The 22,612-nt window shown below is 40.4% G+C and overlaps 1 protein-coding gene across 1 annotated transcript in view; it reads left to right on the top strand.

The window, feature by feature from the left end:
- Positions 1 to 22,612, top strand: part of slc39a4 (solute carrier family 39 member 4) — an 82,441-nt gene that overhangs the window by 29,374 nt on the left and 30,455 nt on the right. Inside the window, exons 3-6 of the mRNA XM_028818099.2 lie at positions 326 to 533; positions 2,729 to 2,850; positions 7,694 to 7,868; positions 20,234 to 20,406. Coding sequence (XP_028673932.2) covers positions 326 to 533; positions 2,729 to 2,850; positions 7,694 to 7,868; positions 20,234 to 20,406 — 678 coding nt within the window. The remainder of the gene's footprint in view (positions 1 to 325; positions 534 to 2,728; positions 2,851 to 7,693; positions 7,869 to 20,233; positions 20,407 to 22,612) is intronic.

Raw genomic sequence — 22,612 nt, forward strand, 5'->3', positions numbered from 1 at the left:
TGGAGGCAGCAGCAGAAAACAAAATGGTGTCCAAAGAAGATAAATTATTTATAAATCTTAGAAATTTAAGTGTAATTAGTCAGTCATTGTCCAACTCACTATATCCTAACCCAGGGTCACAGGGGTCTGCTGGAGCCAATCCCAGCCAGCACAGGGTGCAAGGCAGGGACAAATCCCGGGCAGGGCACCAGCCCTCAATTGTAATTATTATTTTTGAATTCCAGCATTTAAACATTTTACCTGCTTTTATTGCTCATTTGTTAACTGTTTAAATATCAGTCTGTCCTTTATATTTAAGATCATTTATAATTTGATTTTCTTTCAGTCCTGCGTTAGTGCAGCTGACCTCCATGATGAAAGCTTATCATCTTCCGGCAGCACATCAACAGACATTCTTCGGCTTTTTGGGAATATCATTTTCTTTGTTCTCAGAGGAGACTGCATCCATGTACACAAGCTGCCAGGACCCGTTTATTTTCTGGACTATATTTTTGATCACTATAAAAATGAATCTGAAAACATGACTTTGACAGGTAGGCAAAATAATATTTGTTACTCATAATAATTATTTAGCAATTAACTAACAGGTAATTGACTTACCTGTTCCTGTGGTTACCATTCAACCCCATTAAGATCTGTGTTCACACACAGGGTATCAGTGGCGACCATTTAATGGGGTGATGGACTCTGGAACGGTTCGTCTTGCTTTATCTCCTTTTCATGGTTTTATATTGGCAGGATATCAAGATGGGGCTTGAGCCATTAGGTTATGATTCCTAGTGGAAAATATTCATAGCTGGGTGGGAGTAGGAGGTCATGGTCCTTTTGAGAAGAGTGGCTCGTTCCCTGATGATAAGGGGTGACCAGCAGAGAAGTTGAGGTACTGCAGGGTCTTTTGTAAGGTAACGGTAGAGGTGACAATGGGATTTACTGACAAATTGGCGCAGCAATTCTTACAAGCACTGTGCCATACCGTGATGGCAAAGCAACAGCTGTTTTAAAGCTACAAGAAGTGCCATGGATTTACCAGTCAGCCCACATCCCCATCCTCGCCTGTGAAATTGAGATTTCCAGTACAAGTAGGTGACACAAGGCTACTGCACAGGATGGTGACAGGGTGAGGAGATCCCCATTAGGGAATGACCTGGGAGTGGAACTGCTGCTTCCCTGGATCAAGAAGGCTCCGGTGAGGTGGTTTGGCAGGGAGTCACGATACCCCCAGGCATAACCCACAGGGAGAAGACCTGGGATTGACCCATAGATGATATTTCTGTCATTATTTTCATTTTAGATATTCATTTGGGATTTGCTCTTCATTTTAGAGGTGGTGTTCATTTTTCATGAATTATTTGATTTTGTTTACTGTAACACCATTTTGTACTCTCTATTTCGGTAAGGGGTGTCATCATTGTGTGCAGTTTGTTGGAAGCAACGGTGCCTGTTGCTATCATGTGACTTTTAGACATCACTGCCTGTGACGCCAGTGGGGCGCTCGTATAAAACATGTCAACCAGCTGTTTGTTGACATCCAAGAATGTGGGCACTAACTGAAAAGAACAGGTGGTGTAGTCCAGCGTTTCTCAACCTTTAAGTATTTGTGACTCGAGTTTTCATTACAGTTTTAATCGCGGCCCCCCAAATGTTTTTTTTGAAAGGAGCCCACTAATACCAATTTGTTCTTTTTTAATTAATGATATATCATAGATGAATATTTAATTATACCTACTTAACTTTTATCGACATTTATCTAACTATATATTTATTTTTCTAGTATCAGAATGTAGTTTAAGTTAATTTGTTTTGGTTTCAATAGATGCATTTTTCATATTTTAGATTCTTGTTTTCTCTTTTTCACATCTTTGCGCCCCCATTTTTTGTTACTTTGCACCACCCTAGGGGGGGGCCACCCCACAGTTTGAGAACCACTGGTGTAGTGATTGTCAATTTGCCTACAAGGTCTGGGCCTACATTAGGGTTTTGAAGTAACATTTCTGATGAGCATTGTGGGTGCCTCATTCCATTGGTTTAGTTCTCCTGGTGTTTGATCCCTGCTTGTTTTCTGGCTTTCGTTTCCTGCTCCTCTCCCTAATCTAAAATTCTGTTGCATCTCTCAACTGGAAGCTTCTGGATATTCCCTTGGAAGGGCTAAAGGAATTCTCTGGTGAAGGTGAGGCCTGGTCATTCCAGCTCAGCCTGTTCCTACCTACAACCCCATCAGGAAAACAATGAAAAAGATGATGAGGACAAATTGAATAGGAAATAATACAATCACTTGCTAAATATACAATATGCCTTTTCTTGGGTGACATGATGGTTCTGTGATTTTTGTGCCCAGCAGTTGACTGACCGGTGACTCTAAGCTGCCTGGTGTGACTGAGTGTGGCCATGTGCATGAATGTGTCCTGCAATGATCTCCGTTGCACTGGGTGCTGATACCCACGTCTATAACAGGACACATTCGCTCATTTTGAGTCGTTTGAGAATTACCAATCAACCTTTCACCTTTCGCAAGTTCACACTGCAAGAGGAAATTCAGGTTCACAGGAAAATAAAATGGAGAACAGGTATAAACTCCATGCAGAAATGACACATGCAGAGTTTGAACTGTGATGACGCACAGTAAGGTGGCTCAACTACGTATCTGCTACATCACAGTACCATGGCACACTCAAAGTCATCAGATTAGTCAGGGTGCCATTGTCTAAGCAATGATATTCCTTGTTGTCAGGTCTTTCTGAACTTATGTCTGACTTGAAGCTGGGCGCTGAGACTCAAAGGGAAGATGGACATGCAGATGATCATGATGGTCATGAAACCAACAGGGCTCTTCACAATGGAAGCTGGGATGCGGTAAGCGACATTTTTCAAACTAGAATTCTATGGAGAAGGTTGAGTAAAGTTGAGCCTCAAGGGGGACATTTATTCTACTTTATGACATCAAACGAGGAGCTGACCCTCAGCAAATCGCAATCAATTAACGTCACACGGGACTCAAGCTATAGCATAAAAGTGAACAACTGTAGGGAAATCAAAATTGTTAGCTTTTAGCTTAAGGCCTGTAGGCACACATAAGGATTTCTTCTCCTTGTGCAGCATGGTTCAAAACTCTATTCTGTTTAAAATTCCATCCACCACTACCACCACTATAAAATCTCCATTTTCATTCACTAACACCAGTGAAGTAATGGGATGTTTCACTTATTATATCAGTTAATGTATATTATAACTCTTTGTGGTCCAGTTACATTAAAGTGATTTATTTTGTGTTATAAGCCAATATTTCCTGTTGTGAAAAATGTCATTTGCTGTATGTTCTAGTCGAGATGGGTATTATCTACTAATGTTTTTGAGATTTTCCAAGTAAACAGCACAGACACTTTGAGGTAAGGTAGCGATGTGTGGCAAGTCGATTAGCACATACGAGTAAGAATTTCACTGTTCTCTGTAAACTTCGGAATGTGAACTTCCACAGTCATCACTTCATGTGACAACACAAATGGCTGACATGTCCATAGCAAAATAAATTCTCCATGGAGGTAAAAGTCCCCATTTATTGGTTTGAATCGGTGAGTTTTTAACTTTTTTGCTTTAGAATTGAGGAAAGACGTTTAGGGTAAATGATCAGAATACAAATGTTCTTTACATTTCACAGTATAATTTTCTGGCAGCTTAAACCTGAGCTTCAAGCTCAAGGCAGCACAGAGGAGAGTTTTTACATAATCTGGAGTTCTCTAGAGATTTGGGCGCTGGCTCCTTCTGCTCTCCCTGATTATCAAAGAAAGACAGTTACAGTATGTTGGTGAAAATCAGGTTTGGAATTTATCAAGACATCCGCTCTGTTGGCAAAACTTCTACACACACACTGAGGCAGTAAAGATCCCAAAGGCTGTAACACTGCGAAAAAGTGAGCCGCCGCCATTGTGCCCATCCGCACATGTGATGGATATGCTCGGCTTGTATTTAATTAAAAATCTCAGTGAAAATTCTCTAAATTTGAGACAGTGTAGAGGGAATGGCTCTGAGACGGGGAGCAGAATGAACAATGAAGTAGTGGATGCCAGGGGGGTCAGATTACACTGTCAGTGGTTTATCTAAATTTACCAAATGAAAGAAGAGATGAGAAATACACTTGGGGAGGTGAAGGGTGGGGTTGCAGATTATAAATTGAAGAAACTGTCATTATTACCAAAAAGGGTTTGCAGAGGTGGACATTTTATTCAATAATGTGAAATAAGGTGATGTGGTAGTAGAATGAAGACTGAAAAATGTCTCCAGACAGATGATACTCCAATTACTGAGATCATTTTGACAACCTCCTCAAGTAAGGACAGGGAAGCAAAGTCCTGCCTCTTAATCTGTGGCTAAGTCACGTAAGTAAATGAGCTGCCTGGTTGGTGACGATCGTCACTTACACTGCACTGTGCTCAGGGTCCGCACAAGCATTTTATTTGCTGCCCAAAGTGAAGCTGTAAATGGTGCCCCCTGGCCAATCGTGCGTCCCTGTCAATGACATACTGTGAGAGTTTCATTAAAGTACAATTATTGCTACTTTGCCCATTGCTATAATATTACCTGTATAACATGTTGTTTGTAATCTGAAAGTTTAAATGGATTATGAACTGATTTGTATATTCACATTCATGTATGCATTTTATGTGGACTATAGGAATTTATTTGTTTTAATGAATGTCACAGTTCTTGGTAAATGAAGCCCCAGAAAACTCACAGTTTACTACAGATATGAGGTTTAATGAAGGAAATTCCTATAGTGCACATAAAATGCATATATGAATGTGAATATACAAATCAGTTCATAATCCATTTAAACTTTCAGATTACAAACAAAATGTTATACAGGTAATATTATAACAATGGGCAAAGCAGCAATAAATATACTGTACTTTTATGAAACTCTCACGTGTATGTATATATTATACGTTATATTATACATATATCATCCAACATATAAAGCTCAATATGCAAATGTGTTTGTTATTTATTCAATTCCACACCGTTGGTCCAGTCTCAGCAAACTCTGGCACACATATCCCACCTTATGCAATACTTTGTAACCTAACATTTCAACCCTGGGGGTACCTTTGTTGTGGGGGGGGTTCCTTTTTACTACAGTGAGTTTTTTGGACAGTGCCTTTTCCTGGAGTTTCAGCCCAGAAATCAGTTCAATTAATCTAATCTGTCTCTGGGAGAGTACACTTTAAGAAATGCCATTTATAGAATTTAGATAGTTCTGCCTTAAAATTGCAACATTAAACCCACTGACAGGTGAAGTGAATAACGTTGATTATCTCGGTGGTAGTTGTGGTAGCTGTCATGAGGTGGGACATATCAGACAGCAAGTGAACAGCCAGTGCCAGAAGATGATGTGCTGGAAGCAGGAAAAATGGGCAAGCGTAAGGATCTGAGCGACTTTAACAAAGGCCACGTTGTGATGGCTAGACAGTTGGATCAGACCTTCTCAAAAGCTACAGCTCTTGTGGGGTGTACAGTGGTTAGAACCTACCAAAAGTGGTCCAAAGAAGGATAACCGGTGAACTGGCAGCAGAGTCATGTGCATCCAAGGCTCAATGATGTGCATGGGGAGGGAAGACTATCCCGACTGGTCGGTTCCCACAGAAGAGCTACTGTAGCACTAATTGGTAAACAAATTAATGCTGGCCATGAGAGAAAGATGACAGAACACACAGTCCATCACAGCTTGATGCATATGTGGCTGCGTAACTACAGACTGATCAGAGTTCCCATTCTAATCAATTTCCACACCTGAAAATATCTAAAACAGGTATGCGAGCTTCAGAACTGGACCATGGAGTGTTGGAAGAAGGTGGCCTGGTCTACTAAATGTTTTCTTTAAGATCAAGTGGACAGTCAGTTGCGTGTGTATTGTTTACCGTAACAAGATGGCAGCAGGATGCTCCATGAGAAGCAGGCAGAGGCAGTGTGATGCTCTTCGCAATGTTCTGCTGTTAAACTTTGAGTCCTGGCATTCATGTGGATTTGACTTTGACACGTACCACCTATCTATATGCTGTTTCAGGCCACATACACCCCTTTGTGGCAACGGTATTGCCTGATGGCAGTGGCCTTAATTAGCACATTAGAGGCAGGTTAGAGATTATGAAAGTACTAAAATCGAAAGTCTCAAAAAAACTGATAGTAAAGATTGCATTAGCGCAAATGGAAATTATTACTTTGTGAAATAACGGAACAGCAAAAAGAGATCGAATATATGGACATAGGTGATATGACAGAGCCACTACAAGTTTAATTTCAAAGAAACCACAGGTTTATATTTATGATCACGGAGAAGTGATGCAACATAGTGTTAAATGTGTTAAACGATCGGATGTATTAGAAATTCTACAGCCAATAATGGATACAAATCCATACGTCCAAAAGTATTGCATTTTACACAAAATTTATCTGAAAAACACGGACCAAGAAGTTTTCTTGGATTTCTATATGAATCCGAAAGATCATGCTTGCATATATAATAAACCAACATGTGATGAATTGTCAGCGATAATATTTTCGAAAGACGGAGATATCAAAGACAGAGTTGATATTCGTGTTCATCCAAAAGCACAGCACAATTCGTTGCAAGCGGCAGATCCAGGAAATGACTAGCATGTAGGGAGTTGGCGAGCGAAGTGAGCAGGGGGCACAGCCCCCTAGTGATATATATGCTATGGAAATGGTGCTGCCTGTCTGGAGTCTGCATGTTCTCCCCAGGGGCTCCAGTTTCCTCCAACAGTCAAGACACATGAAAGTTAGGTGGACTGGCAATACTCGTAAATTGGTCCTAATATCTGTGTGTGTGTGTGTGTGCGTGTGTGTGTGTGAGTGTGTTCACCCTGTGATGAACTGGCACCCTACACAGGGATTGTCCCTGCCTTGCACGCAATGCTTGCTGGGATAGGTTCCAGCTTCCCCACGACCCTACCCTAATTAAAGCAGGTTTAGACAATGACTAGATCAATGGATGGATGGATGGATGTATGTTATGGCAACAGGAACAAAAGTCAAATTATCATTCATATATGATTTTTTCATATTGAGCTCTATCATTAATTACTTTGAAATAGCAATTCACATCACAGCAAAAATGACACAACTGTTAACTAGGTTTAATTTTTCCTCTTTAAGTTAAAGAGCTGTCTCTGCTAGGGAAGTTGTCCCCTTTGTCTCTCAGCCATATGTCCATCTTGAGTGAGTGCGGCACTAGAACTAGCTACTTGTAAACCTCAAGGTCCTAAATTTACAGACCACTATTGCTGTCTCAGGGAGGAGTAACTGCTTTAAGTGGTGGCTGCTACCACCCTGAGTGAATTTCTCAGCTGGATAAACATTTATTTTGGTTGGAATAAAAATCATGTGTTTATTATGGAGAGATACAACATTGCAAATCTGTTACAGAAACTGACTACAGAAACTTACATCTTGCCTGAAGAAGGGGCCTGATTTGCCTCGAAAGCTTGCATATTGTAATCTTTTTAGGTAGCCAATAAAAAGGTGTCATTTTGCTTGGCTTTTCTCTAGAAACTGACTATAAATTGCACCTTAAATGGTATCTTTAAACTCCGTAAGGACTGCAGCCTTGTTCCAGAGTATACTGTAACTGTTTCACTTGGATGTGCCCCTCCATTTATTTAATCTCATGCTTGCTTCTTTACAGAAATGTTTCAATCCAGAGGAGATCTTGATGATTTACAATATTGACAACAGCACGGGAGTGTCAAGATCACAGTTTGCACATCTAAGCCCAGCACTTATACAGCAAATACTGAGCAAGTCGTGTGAACTTCTGACGAGCTCTCAACAAGACCCTGGACTGGTGACATCCTGGGAAAGTGAGCCTTTCTGTGATTCGATAGATACATAGATAGATAGATAGATAGATAGATAGATAGATAGATAGATAGATAGATAGATAGATAGATAGATAGATAGATAGATAGATAGCATTAAATAATGATACATTCTACTGTAAATGCTGCTCAACAGATTTTTCCACCATATTAATGTATACTGTAGTTGTTTTGTCTTGGTAGAGTAATATTTTACTGTACTTTCCCCTTTTGTATTATTAATATGTAGCCTTTGTCAGGATGCCTCAAATCTCACAGACTTACCACTGCTTATAAGATATTGTGCCATATAACTTCTCCCCACCTTCCCTTCTACATTTATAACCTCAGTCAATTCGGTGTAGTAAAAGACAAGCAGGAGTTAAGTTACACTTTAAATAATGAATTATTGATAATATTCATAAATAATAACAATATGCAAAGTACAAGTGAATATTGGCAGCCATACAACCTGATAAATTCTGATGTGTAGTTTCAGGCGGCACACAAGCCTGTTAGTTACTTAAAATGTCTCTAGTTAAGTCATCATTTGTGGTCAGTTTTCTTCAGAACAGGCCGCATTGCCTGTCTCGATATGGCTGCCGAGCTGTGCTCTCCATTGTGTTGTTCTTTTCAGTTCAAGGTGTGTGAGATGCTCCTTCATCATTTGGTAAGAGAGAGAGTGGTGTAAAGCAAGCAAATTTATAGATGTTCTGTCCAACCCCTACAGCCAATAGGGCGTCATGGTACTTAAAGGCTTTTGATACAAGCCAATTCCAAACAGCCATACTTCAGACCAATGGGACAGAGAACACCTTCACACCTGCCCCCGTGAAACTTTCCAGCTAGGCGGCCTGGCTTTCCTGTGGGCGCTGATTGAGAGAGCCCTGCAGAGAATCGTTGGTCAAACTTATTTGAGGCACTTCCCCCAAGCATGTCGTAAAATTACAAAGAGACTCATTCCTAAAAGGGGGAAGGGGTTCTTAAACCATTGCTGTTATTATCTATAATGTAACACTAATATTATATTGCTTTGTCTAAGTTACAAAAAAAGACATACAAAATATTTATCAACTTGTATACAAAATTTCACATCACAACAATAGTTAAATGCATGTTTCACGTTACTGGCTTTATTCACAATGCACAGTTCATATGCAGGCATAAGTAAGGCATTTGTTTAAAGGTGTGCATTACAGTGGATTCAGAATGTATTCAGACTCCTTCACTTTCTGTATACAGTACTTTATTTTGTTGCTGATTTAATATTAAATAAGATAAAGTTGCCATTTTTGTTCATCAATCCATACTCAATAACACAGTTTTCAGAAAGGTTTCCAAATTTATTTAAAAAGAAAAAGTAAAATTGCTCATTCATGTAAGCATTCAGACCCTTAATTCAGTACATTGTAGAAGCCCCTTTGGCAGCAATTCCAGCTTTGAGTCTACTTGGCTTGGCTTTGCACCCCTCGATTTGGACAGTTTATCCCATTCTTCCTGGCAGCTTTTCTCAAACTGTATTAGCTTGGATGGGAGGTGTCTGTAAACTGCCATCTTAAGGTCTCTGCACAGATGTGTGGGCTTTGGCTGGACTGCTCAATGACAGTCAGTGACTTGTCTCAAAGCCACTCCAGTGTTGTTGTGACTGTATGCATCAAGTCATTGTCATGCTGGAAATGTGTATAGTTGCCCGAGTTTGAGGCTGCATGCACTCTGAAGCAGAATTCCTTCAAGGCCCACTTTATATTTGACTGCACTTGGCCTTCCCTCAATTCTGACCGGTCTCACTGTCCCTGCCGCTGAGAAGCACCCATATAGCCTGATGCTTCCACCACAATGCTTCACCATAGTGGTGGTATTAGGCAGGTGATGAGCAGTGCCATGTCTTCACCAGACGTAGTGCTTGGAGTTCCGTCTAAAGAGTTCAACTTTTGTCTCATCGCACCAGATAATCATTTTCCTCAGGCTCTCAAAGTCCTTTCAACTGTCATATTCCTTTAACTCAAGAGTGGTTTTCATCTAGCCACTCCACCACAAATGTCAATAATGGAGTGCTGCTGAGATGTCCAATGTTCTGACATGTTCTCCCATCTCAGCTGTGGTCCTCTGAAGCTTTGTTAGAGTGACCATTGGGTTCTTGGTTACTTCCCTGACCAAGGTCCTTCTTTACCAGTTACCCAGTTTGTCCAGAAGGTCAACTCTAGGAAGAGTCCTTGTGGTTCCAAATTTCCATTTCACAATGATTGAGGTCTCTGTGCTCCAGGGAACACTGAAAGTTTTAGAAACAGCTTTATCCCCTTGCCCTGATCTGTGCTTCACTACAGTTTCATCACGGAGGTTCACAGAGAGTTCCATGGACTTAATGGCTTGGTTTTTGTACTGACATGTAAGGTGAATTGTGAGACCTTCTGTACACAGGTGCACATGTGCCTCTTGTGGAAAGAGTTTCCCGAGAAAGACAGGAATAGTTCAATCAATCAGTCTTTATTCAGTCACAGTTGAGTACATGGATTCCACGTTGCAAGGCAGAAGAGCAAAGTTTCCCTGTTTCAATCGGCTTTTAATATTCATTTTCCTCCTTCCCCCTTACTTACAGTATGAAATAACATCTAAGCATTTCATCTTATATTACGCAAATCGGCCAACTGTTTCTTTTTTGTGTACGTTTCAAAGAAGAAAAAGTCATCTTTCCTGTGTCTTAACAGACGCGTTTCCTAAAGAAGGAAGTTGTCCTCGGTCAGCTTACTGCACCTTATCTTCTGACAGACGCCTGTATGAATAACCTGCCGTTCGTTATAACTAAACAGCTTTAAACCCTTAGTAGCTTGCAAGCAGTTACATTTTCTTTCACACACTCTAAATGATGTCCAGCCAATTCCGTTTGCACACAGGTAGACGCCAATCAAGTTCTCAACACATCTCAAGGAGATTTAAAACAAGTAGGATGAGCACAATTTGCAGGGCCACAGCAAAAGGCTCTGAATACGCATAGGAAAGAGAGATTTCAGTGTTTGATTTTTAAACATTTGTAAGCCTTTCTGAAAGCAGGTTTTTCATGTTGTCATGGCAGGTTTATTGAGTGTAGACTGATGGGCAAAAATGGCATATGTATCCATTTAAAATTAAATTTACAACACAATAAAGTGTGTAGCAAGTGAAGGGCTCTGAATACTTTTATGAATCCACTGTCAATAGGTAGGCATTAAATAATGGTGTACTGTACTGTAGATACTGCTCGGCAAATTTTTTCTTCTACATTAAACATTTGGTTAAAGCATATTTCATATTAATTTGTTTATTCATAATTAACTGTTTGCATGCTGGAATAGGTAAGGCCATTTGTTTAAATATATATTGTGGACACTTGGGGGCGCTGTTACCCCGTAAAACCCAACAGACGGATATTCTAGACACAGGTTTAAAAACACCAAGAACATTTTTAATCTTTTTCTTCTCTATAATGCTTCTAAAGCACCACATCCACAATACACACACTAATCGACATAATACTTTTCCCTCCTCTCCTCACAGCAAGCTCTTTCACACTCCCTCCAAACTCCGGCTCACTTGCTGGGTCTGCACCAGTCCTTTATATAGATAGATAGATAGATAGATAGATAGATAGATAGATAGATAGATAGATAGATAGATAGATAGATAGATAGATAGATAGATAGATAGATAGATAGATAGATAGATAGATAGATAGATAGATAGATAGATAGATAGATAACTTTATTAATCCCAAGGGGAAATTCACATACTCCGGCAGCAGCATACTGATACAAAAAACAATATTAAATCAAAGAGTAATAAAAATGCAGGTAAAAACAGACAATAACTTTGAATAATGTTAACGTTTACCCCCCCCGGGTGGAATTGAAGAATTTGCATAGTTTGGGGGAGGAACAATCTCCTCAGTCTGTCAGTGGAGCAGGACGGTGACAGCAGTCTGTCGCTGAAGATGATACTGTTTAGTGGATGCAGTGGATTCTCCATGATTGACAGGAGCCTACTCAGTGCCCGTCGCTCTGCCTCAGATGTCAAGCTGTCCAGCTCCATGCCAACAATAGAGCCTGCCTTCCTCACCAGTTTTTCCAGGCGTGAGGCGTCCTTCTTCTTAATGCTGCCTCCCCAGCACACCACCGCGTAGAAGAGGGCGCTCGCTACAACCGTCTGATAGAACATCTGCAGCATCTTATTGCAGATGTTGAAGGACACCAGTCTTCTAAGGAAGTATAACCGGCTCTGTCCTTTCTTACACAGAGCATCAGTATTGGCAATCCAGTCCAGCTTATCATACAATTGACAGTCCAGTCTAATTTATCATCCAAATAAGTATATATAAGTATATAGTCCGTCCTACTTCTGTCCATGTGATTTTTCAGCACTTCCAGGTCAGATGGAGAGTTGTACCTTTCTTCTGCACTACTGTCCTTCCATCCCCATGACTTGGGAGTACTTCCAGGCTATATGGGAAGCAGAAATCTCCCTGCAGCATCAATTGGTGGCACCCATGGTACCCAGCAGGGCTCTGAAGCCGAACTCCATATTGCACAGCGTCCTGCAGGAATCCAGGGCACCTCTATGCTGCAGGGAAGACACCATCTAGTGTCCTGGATGTGTCGGCCGGGTTGAGCTGCCGGCCGTCCATCACAATACATTATTAGCCGTCCCCCGCGTAGTAGTGAAACAGGGCAAACTTTAAAAATCAATAAAGAAAAAGGTATCACTTGCTAAGCAGAGGCAAGTTACGCTCCAAAACGTGGCCAGAGGTAGACTGACTCCCCACTCCTGTCGTCATGTTTCCCCCTCCCCTCGACCCGCAGCCTCTGTTTCAGATTAGTGCGAATACATCACTCTTGAGAGAAGTCGCAAAATCAACCAGAATGTTCAAACAAATTCTAGAAAAAAAAAAGTAGTTCTCTCGTGAAAAGCGGACAGACAGACAGACAGATAGATAGATGTTGGATTTTATATATAGAGAGATGAGCAAAACAATTTCTTACAGACTTTCAAGGCATTCCGATGTCATTTCAATGTCTGTCACATAGCAGAGTCTCAGGCTGAGTCTGCGTGTATTCATCTCCTGCACATTCTGCTTGTAATTCAGGCCGAGGTCTGAGCTCTGTGCAGACCACTCGGGTTCCTTCATGACCTTTCGGCTCTGGCTTTGTGCACAGTGGCACAATCATGAAAGAACAGTAAAGACCTTCCCCAAACTGGTGCCACAAAGTTGGAGGCTCACACTTGTCTAAAATGTCTTGGTAGGCTGTAGCATTACCAGTATCATTCACTGGGACCAAGAGGCCTAACCCAGACCCTCAAAAGGAGCCCCACATCATTATTGCTTCTCCACCAAGCTCTATAGTAGGCACAATGCAGTCCAGAAGGTAGTATCCTCCTGGCATTGGAAAATCCCAGATATTCATCAGGAACTCCATGAAATGGGTTTCCATGGCTGAGCTGCTGCATACAAACCTGAGATCTATTGGCAAGATGGGGTGTAAAGCTTGCTGCCACTGGGCTCTGGAGCAATGGAAATGTGCCCGCTGGAGTGAAAAATCATTCTTCACCAACTTGCTCTCTAATGGATGAATATGGGTTTGATGGATTGCAGGGGAACCCTACCTCCCATAATGCATAATGCCTGCTGTAAAGGGTATTGTTAAGGGTACAGCATATAAAGACATTTCAGACAATTGTATGCTTCCAACATTGTGGCAACAGTTTAAGGAAGGCCCCTTTCTGACTGTGCCACTCTGCTCAAAGCGAGCTCCATTAAGACACTTGAGTGGCCTGCACAGAGCACTTGCATTCACAGTACTAAACACCTTTGGCATGAATTGGAACACCAGGAGTGAGCCAGGCCTTTTCATCCCACATCAGTACTTGACCTCATAAACGCTTGTTTGGCTGAATGGGTATAAAGTCCCACAAACAGACTACAAATTTTGTGGAAAGCCCACCTAGAAGTCTGAAGGCATGCAAAGTGGAAGGCAAACTCTGAATTAATGTCCATGGTTTTTGAATGGGAATGTCCAACATTCTCATATAGATGTGGTGGTCGGAAGTCCATGAACTTTACCATCCCTAACCCATAAATAAACTGGGCTTACAGGTGCCCTGAAGTGGCAATGCTGCCACCACATCCTTTACACTTTATTCACCCATCCATTTTCAAAATCTCCTTGCTGTAAATGTGGGGTGTCAGTGGCCAGAAACCCACCCTGATCCCTGGATGTGTGGAGCTCACATGCTCTACCTACATCTTTATGGATTCAAGTGTCAAGTGTTCTTCTTTTTCCTCCAAAGTCTCAAAGATATGCCTGTTAGGTTATTTGACAGCTCTGAATCTGTGTGTGTGTCTGTGTGTGTGTGTGTGAACGAGTCTTATATTGTATCTACTGTATCTACACATTTAATGAATGAGTAAAGAAGGAGGAAAGTGCAAATAAGCTGAAAAACATATTGACGACACTGAGGTAAAAATCACAAAATCAGTACCTGCTACTTAATCATCAAGCAGGAGCTAAAGCAAGCAAGTAGAATGGAGAGCTCACCAGGCCCACCTCAGCAGTACTGCAGCATAGACTCATAAATCAGGCTGCCCTTGAGAAACCACATAGCAGCACATCCTGGAGAGACCAAAACTCCTGAAGTCATCAGATTTACAGTCTACAGCACACACATTCACAAGGGTGAGGTGTAGGAATTGTATGGTTTAGCTTGGCCAAACAATAATCAGACAAGATCCGATTCACATGATAAATTACATTATTTCAGGCAATTTTACTGCTTTTTGTTGCTTCCTTCAACTTGAAATTTGTATATACAGTCAAAGTAAAAAGTATGTGAACCCCTAGGAATTATCTATATTTATGATCAGCATTTCTAAATGAGTGGGCCATGTGGTGGACTGGTGCACTGTTTCAAGCTACTTTCAGCCTTGTGAACATTTTAATGTAATCTTACAAGTGGGCAAAATTTGTGTGAAGCCTTCAAAAACACCCAGAGAAGAAGGTCTGAATCGCACCAGCCTGACTAGAAGACACACAATTTCTCATTTGGCTGATGTCTTTACATAAACTGACTTACAGCATTTGAGAGATACAATAGGTTCTGTTTCTTTTACATGTCCCACGAGACGAGTCTACGCCCGGGGCCTGAAACAAAGGACAAAGAGTAGATGACAAAGTTGAACATGCAGAGCAGGTTAGAGATAATGGAAGTACGAAAATTCAAAAGTCTCAAAAAAAGGATAGGAAAAAGATTGCATTACCGCAAAAACAAACAGAAATTATTACTTGGTGAAATAATGGAACAGTGAAAAGAGATCGAATATATTGTTCAGATTTAAACTTTAAGTCAGAGACTTGTAGATCGTCTAATTCGTGTTGCCAGTGAGAATAAAAAGATTTTAAAAACGTTGGCACAGTATGAAGTCCCGTGAGACGGAGACTTTAACATGAGATTCTTTTACGTCACGCCCTACTCGAAACTATTTTCAAACAAGACCACGGTCATCTAACCTCTCAGTCGTGTGAATGCTTTTGGCAGACACACTTCCTGCGCTCTCAGCTCTTAGAAATTTTATCAGGACAATAATTTTATACATTCTAGTCGACACATAAATGACTAAGCAAAGAAGAAAGAGCATGGACAAACATTCGAAAAAGTCGTTTTATTTATTAGAGAGAAAGAAACGATATTAACTCAAAGGCAGTTATACGTTGCATTGTCACGATGTACTGTAAGTCCAAACACGGATTCAAAATTCAATGTGATCTTGAAGAAAAGTTAATTCCAAATATTGTTTTTACTAAAGTTTTACAGTAAAAGTGAATATAATGCATATGTAACAATTCCCATGAAAATTACAATCTCTTAAAATTGTATATCTGGTTAACCAAACCCGGGAGTGGGCGAGCGAAGCAAGCAGGGGGCAGAGCCCTTAGTTCAAAAAAAAAAAAAGAATTAAAAAGACTTGCCTGTGAGGGCAACCCAAGACAAATGAACACCAAATCAAACCTTCAAGAATATCCTGAGAAACAGTAGCAAAAAGTCAAGAAGCAGACCAAAAAAATCAAAGCCAATCACAATACTCACACAAACCACCAAAGCGTATTTGAGTGAAGTGCCCCGGACTTCAAATCTCAGCCTGCCTGTTAACAGTAACGGATGGGTGGCCCTGTCTCTTGGGGATCCACCTGCAAAACACAAGGGACATAAAGATAACCGCAAAAAAAAACACAAATTATAACCAAATAGGACAGAATGACAGACAATACATTAATTAAATAATAAATGAACTTAACAATATTATAAAAAACAAATAAGATAAAAAGAGGCACTTTAAACATGAGCCAGGGGATGAACCCTGACTTGACCAACAGGGGCCAATATGTCTGGGGTACGCTCTGGCCAGCCATGACTATTAATTACATTAAGTGGGTTTATGAATGTTATCTTATGGACTCTGGGCAAAGAACTTAAACAGAATTTTCTTTATCTACAATAAACTCTCAGTTTGTCAGACAATGCTTACTCCACATTGTAAGCTTTACTCTTAGCTTAGGCGGAAGAACACACCATGAGGAACAAAAGCAAAAAAAGGCAGGTATGCCATCTCAGTCTGATGTTTATGAAGATCAGGTCGTCATGTTTGGGAGTCTCATCCTTGCCTTTCCTTGGAAATGCTTGGTTCACTTAAGCCAGAAAGTCTAATGGAGGGGCTTTTAAAGTCTTAGGCATACAATGAAGCTCTCATCAGCAGACTACTGGTAGGCGTACATATTTAAACTTGTTAATGTTTTCACTCAGAGCTTGGGTGTCACAGTTATCAGATTCCTGTATGGACACTGACATGGGTGACAGCCTTTTCCAGTAAAGGCTTATAATAGTAATCCTCTTTAATAAAATCCCTGTGTGCGTCCAGGTGTCCGTGTGTGTGTGTCTTCTGGTGAAGTGTGCATGCGCAGGGCACGGCGCGATGCGCGATATTACTGTCAGAGAAAGTTACAGGTGTTTTATGGAAATACAAACCAGTATTACTGCGAGAGGAAATTAAAGGTACACAATACAGTGACGCATATTACAGCCACATACAAGCCAGTATTACTGTCAGAGGAAATTAAAGGCATATTACCGACGCGCACGCCTGTATTACTGCCAGAGAAAATTAAAGGTATATTACGGACGTACAAGCCAGCGGACGTACAAGACTGTATTACTGTCACAGAAAATTAAAGACACACAATACACAGCTGCAGCCCACGAAGAACGGTCAGCTCAGCAAGTAAACATCAACAAAAGAGAGGCTGAAAGAAAGAAAAATACGACCAACAAAAAGAATGAGGTCAAAGTCCCTTGCCATTTAATATAGACTGTTCCTACTAATGTTTATGCACTACTGTTCTAGCGCCCGTTATTATAACGGGCTTAATGACTAGTAATAATAATAATAATGTCAAGAGGACACATTGTGAAGGATCTCAAATCAGATTATAATCTAAAAGCTATAGGCATCAGAGGTAACCTACAAAACTGGATTTTAAGTTGTCAGGAGACAAAGAGTACAGATAAGAGTTACATGGAATGAGCTCATCAGTTGAGTCCCTCAAGAGTCTGTCCTTAGCCCACACATTTCAGAATAATTAGTAAACCTGTGAAATTTACAGATGATACTAAAATTGCAGGAATGGTAGACACTGAGGAAACAATACAAGAAGACTTGGACAAGCTTTAGAACTGGGCGAACACACTTGGAAAATGTGAGTTAATGTAGGAAAGTGTAAAACGGTACACATTGGCAAAAGGAAAATCAGTTGTAAAGAGAAGATGGGAAATGCTGTCCTACAAGAAAATCAAAAATGTTGAATAAAAGTCAAGGGACGTTGCGCTCAAACTACACAATGCAGTAATATGACACATCTGGGGTTTTACGGTCACCGTGATACAAGAAAGACACAGCAGCACTCGAAGTTGGGCTGAGAAGAGCAACCAAGTGCATGTCAGGACTTGAGGACGTGTCCTACTCTGACAGATTCTGAGCAGAGGAGACTGTGTAGGTCCTAATCCAGGTCTTCAAAATTCTCAAAGGCTTTGATAAAGTAGATCCAGCAGTATTTCTTTCAACTAAATGGTGAATCGAGGACATCAGTAGAAGTTAAGCAGAAGTGTATTAAGGACTGAAGCGAGGAAGCACTGCCTTATGCAAACAGTTGTAGGAGTCTGGGTAGTTGAAGCATAAACCTTGAAAACCCTTTGAGAATTACCTGGATGAGATGTTGGGACAGCTTAGCTATTAGCTAAAGAAATGACCCTGATGGACTGAACGGTCTCCTCTCATTTGTCAAATTTCTTAGGTGCAATCTCCATGTGATCTCCATCAATCTAAATGTATGGATGACCCACTTCAATTCAGACCTTTAGACTTTGGTCAGGTTCATTGACATAGCCAATCCAAAAATGCTGACTTTATTGTCAAGACGCAGTTGATTTTGGATGTGAGTTTATGGCCACCCATGACTAAGTCACAACTTTCTTGCAAACACATCAGGCTTTTTAAGTTTAGGTGTTTAGGGTTTAGGACCTTCAACAGGACCCCAAGGGCCCCACATCATCAGTGATCCATTACCAGTGAGTATAAGGATTTTTCTTTTTATGCATCATCTTTCTGTTCTGATGGTGTCAGTGTCGTGATGTCCAATGGTCTTATTTCACCATAACATGAATTTCTAATGAAAATGTTTGGAAAACTCCAGCATCTTTGAATTGTTTCTTGTTGTAAGTGAAGACATTTTTCTAGAATACACAGGAATATAAAATACTTTGCAAACACAAGTAGATGATTTAGTCCATTAGGCACATTTGGAAAGATACCTGGCACCACAGGTGGGGATAGGGATGCCATAGCTAGGGTAGGCTTGCCAGGAAGATTGGAGGTGGACAGAGAAACAGAGAGACAGAAACAGAAGAAAAAGAAGAAAAGAAAGTGCTGTGAGCTGTGCTCAAGTGTTTACTGGGACTTGTGAACTGTGTTGTGAAGGTTTGAAAATGAAGGAAAGCGTTTCCCACAGGGAAAAAATAAAACCTGTGTGCTGAACTTGTGTCCTGCGTCTGTCTGTGTTGGTTTTGGGTGGCAGGAGCGCCCTCTGCAGGCCACAGCCTTCTTAATGGTTTTAGCCTTTTTTTATTAATTCATTGTCTTACCTTTTACATATTACATATTAGAAGACCAGTAACAATTTGTATCTTTAGACTTGGACAGTGGATCCAGAAAAGTCTTTAGACCACTTCACTTTCTGTACACTTAATTGTGTTGCAGATTGTAATTTTCAGTTGGTACATTTGCCATTTTTGCCGATCAACCCAAACTCAATAACCCACAATGACAAAGTGAAAGCATGTTTTCAGAAAGGTTTGCAAATCTAGTCGCAAATTTAAAAAAAATTGTATCTACAACACAAGTGTGTAGAAAAGTGTCTAAATACATTCTGAATCCACTGCATATAAATCAAAAATATGGACAATAGACAACAGGTGCCTGATCCACTGTAATTTCATTCATTTTTCCTTAGGGTGATGAAAAAGAAAACATAAATGAAATGAACATGCAAAAATCCCATTTAGTTTAGCCTCCTTCAACATGAAGTCTAAAAAGTTTATTATGCCCAAGTTATATTGAAATAAGCAGACTTTCATTGTTAGTTTCATTTTCTGCAAAAAAAATGTACCGGTTACAGTAACCGTGTCATATTCTTTCTTGTATTAGACTAGCTGTTCCCTGTCTAAGAGGGGTTAAAATCAAATAAACTGATTTCTGTCCATCCGGCAGTTGTTGGGCTGAAGTATTCAGCATTAATGTTTGCAGTGCACCATCTACTTTAATGTATTTTTTTTAGTGCATGTAGTAATGAAATGCATTGCATTTTTCATTCCAACAGATGGCACATCACACACGTTAGCACTGCTTTTATGAATCCCACACCAAATTACATATAAGAGAGCCATAGCAACTTGATGGAAACACAGATACACAGACACATGTCCTTTTATTAAGGTGGATTTTTTTTAAAGATTTGTTTCAAAGTAATTACATTCGATTTAAAGTTGTTATCGGTTTAGTATTTACATTTTTGGCTGTTTGTCTTTATCACAACCACCGGTGATTCTGGAGAGTACAAAATCCTAGGCATGACACTTATTTAAATTAATATTGTTAAATAACTGTTTTTAAAATGCTTTGTGACACATTGCTTTATAGATTTAAACTACTAATGTACTTTGAATGTATTTTCAGGTGTGACTTGGTCAGTTTATTGAATTGTGTTGCATCTCTTTTTTTTTTTGTTGTTTCTTTTCAGCATATGTGTACGCGTCAATCGCAAACTTGATCATATGTCTCTGTGCCCTCTTTGGCATCATGGTCCTGACTTGCAGTTCATGCAGTACCGTCTATCAGTACCTGATCCAGTTCTGCATCAGCCTGGCCGTAGGCTCTCTCACGGGAGATGCCATCTTACACCTCATTCCTCAGGTGAGTCCATACTTCAGGGCTTCGACATGTTGCCTTTCCCAAGGTTTCTTACATTTTTTTCCCCTACACAGGTTTTTTTGGGGAGTTTTTCTTTGTCTTCTTAGAGAGTCAAAGCTAGGGGGCTGTCAAAAGGAAGGGCCTGTAAAAGCCCATTGCGGCACTTCTTGTGTGATTTTGGGCTATATATAAAGAAAAAAATTGGATTGGATTGTATGTTCACTGCTAGGCCCAAATTAACTCACTCATTCATTACTTATTTATTTTTTGTTGACTGATCCAAACCACAGTAGTGTGGGGTCTCAGCCCATTCCCAAAGGAGTGGGTTTAAGAAAGGCGTTAACCATAGAATGGACAGCAGTCCATGCAGTGAACACTCGCATTAGGGCTATAAATCTAAGGTACGTAACAACAATGTGATTAAACTTTAAAAGGATCCTAATAAAATAACCAATCATTACAAGTAAATTCATTGGTGTTTTTTTCTCTCAACATGAAGGAGCTTCTAGGTAACAAATTGATTGGTTTGTGTTCTCCTAGAAAGACCAGAAAGTACAGTCATATGAAAAAGTTTGGGAACCCCTCTCAGCCTGCATCATAATTTACTTTACTTTCAACAAAAAAGATAACAGTGGTATGTCTTTCATTTCCTAGGAACATCTGAGTACTGCGGTGTTTTCCAAACAAAGATTTTTAGTGAAGCAGTATTTAGTTGTATGAAATTAAATCAAATGTGAAAAACTGGCTGTGCAAAAATGTGGGTCCCCTTGTAATTTTGCTGATTTGAATGCCTGTCACTGCTCAATGCTGATTACTTACAACACCAAAGTGGTTGGATTAGCTTGTTAAGCCTTGAACTTCATAGACAGGTGTGTCCAATCATAAGAAAAGGTATTTAAGGTGGTCAATTACAAGTTGTGCTTCCCTTTGACTCTCCTCTGAGGAGTGACAGCATGGGATCCTCAAAGCAACTCTCAAAAGATCTGAAAACAAAGATTGTTCAGTCTCCTGGTTTAGGGGAAGGCTACAAAAAGCTACCTCAGAGGTTTAAACTTGTCAGTTTCAACTGTAAGGAATGTAATCAGGAAATGGAAGGCCACGGGCACAGTTGCTGTTAAACCCAGCAGGTCTGACAGGCCAAGAAAAATACAGGAGCGGCATATGAGCAGGATTGTGAGAATGGTTACAGACAACCCACAGATCACCTCCAAAGACCTGCAAGAACATCTTGCTGCAGATGGTGTATCTGTACATCGTTGTACAAGTCAGTGCAATTTGCACAAAGAACATCTGTATGGCAGGGTGATGAGAAAGAAGCCCTTTCTGCACTCACACCACAAACAGAGTCTCTTGTTGTATGCAAATGCTCATTTAGACAAGCCAGATTAATTTTGGAACAAAGTGCTTTGGACTGATGAGACAAAAATGGAGTTATTTGGTCAGAACAAAAAGCGCTTTGCATGGTGGAAGAAGAACACTGCATTCGAAGAAAAACACCTGCTACCTACTGTCAAATTTGGCAGAGGTTCCATCATGCTGTGGGGCTGCGTGGCTAGTTCAGGGACTGGGGCCCTTGTTAAAGTTGAGGGTCGGATGAATTCAACCCAATATCAACAAATTCTTCATGATAATGTTCAAGCATCAGTCACAAAGTTGAAGTTACGCAGGGGTTGGATATTCCAACAAGTCAATGACCCAAAGCACAGTTCGAAATCTACAGAGGCATTCATGCAGAGGGAGAAGTACAATGTTCTGGAATGGCCGTCACACTCCCCTGACTGGAATATCATCGAAAATCTATGGGATGATTTGAAGCAGACTCTCCATGCTCGGCAGCCATCAAATTTAACTGAACTGGAGAGATTTTGTATGAAGAATATCAAAAATACCTCCATCCAGAATCCAGACACTCATCAAAGGCTATAGGACGACAGTGTCTAGAGGCTGTTATATTGGCAAAAGGAGGCTCAACTAAGGATTGATGTAATATCTCTGTTGGGGTGCCCAAATTTATGCACCTGTCTAATTTTGTTATGATGCATATTGCATATTTTCTGTTAATCCAATAAACTTATTGTCACTGCTGAAATACTACTGTTTCCATAAGGCATGTCATATATTAAAAGGAAGTTGCTACTTTGAAAGCTCAGCCAATGATAAACAAAAATCCAAAGAATTAAGAGGGGTTCCCAAACTTTTTCATATGACT

This window comes from Erpetoichthys calabaricus, chromosome 13 (genome assembly GCF_900747795.2).
Source record: "Erpetoichthys calabaricus chromosome 13, fErpCal1.3, whole genome shotgun sequence".
NCBI classification, from domain to species: Eukaryota; Metazoa; Chordata; class Cladistia; order Polypteriformes; family Polypteridae; genus Erpetoichthys; species Erpetoichthys calabaricus.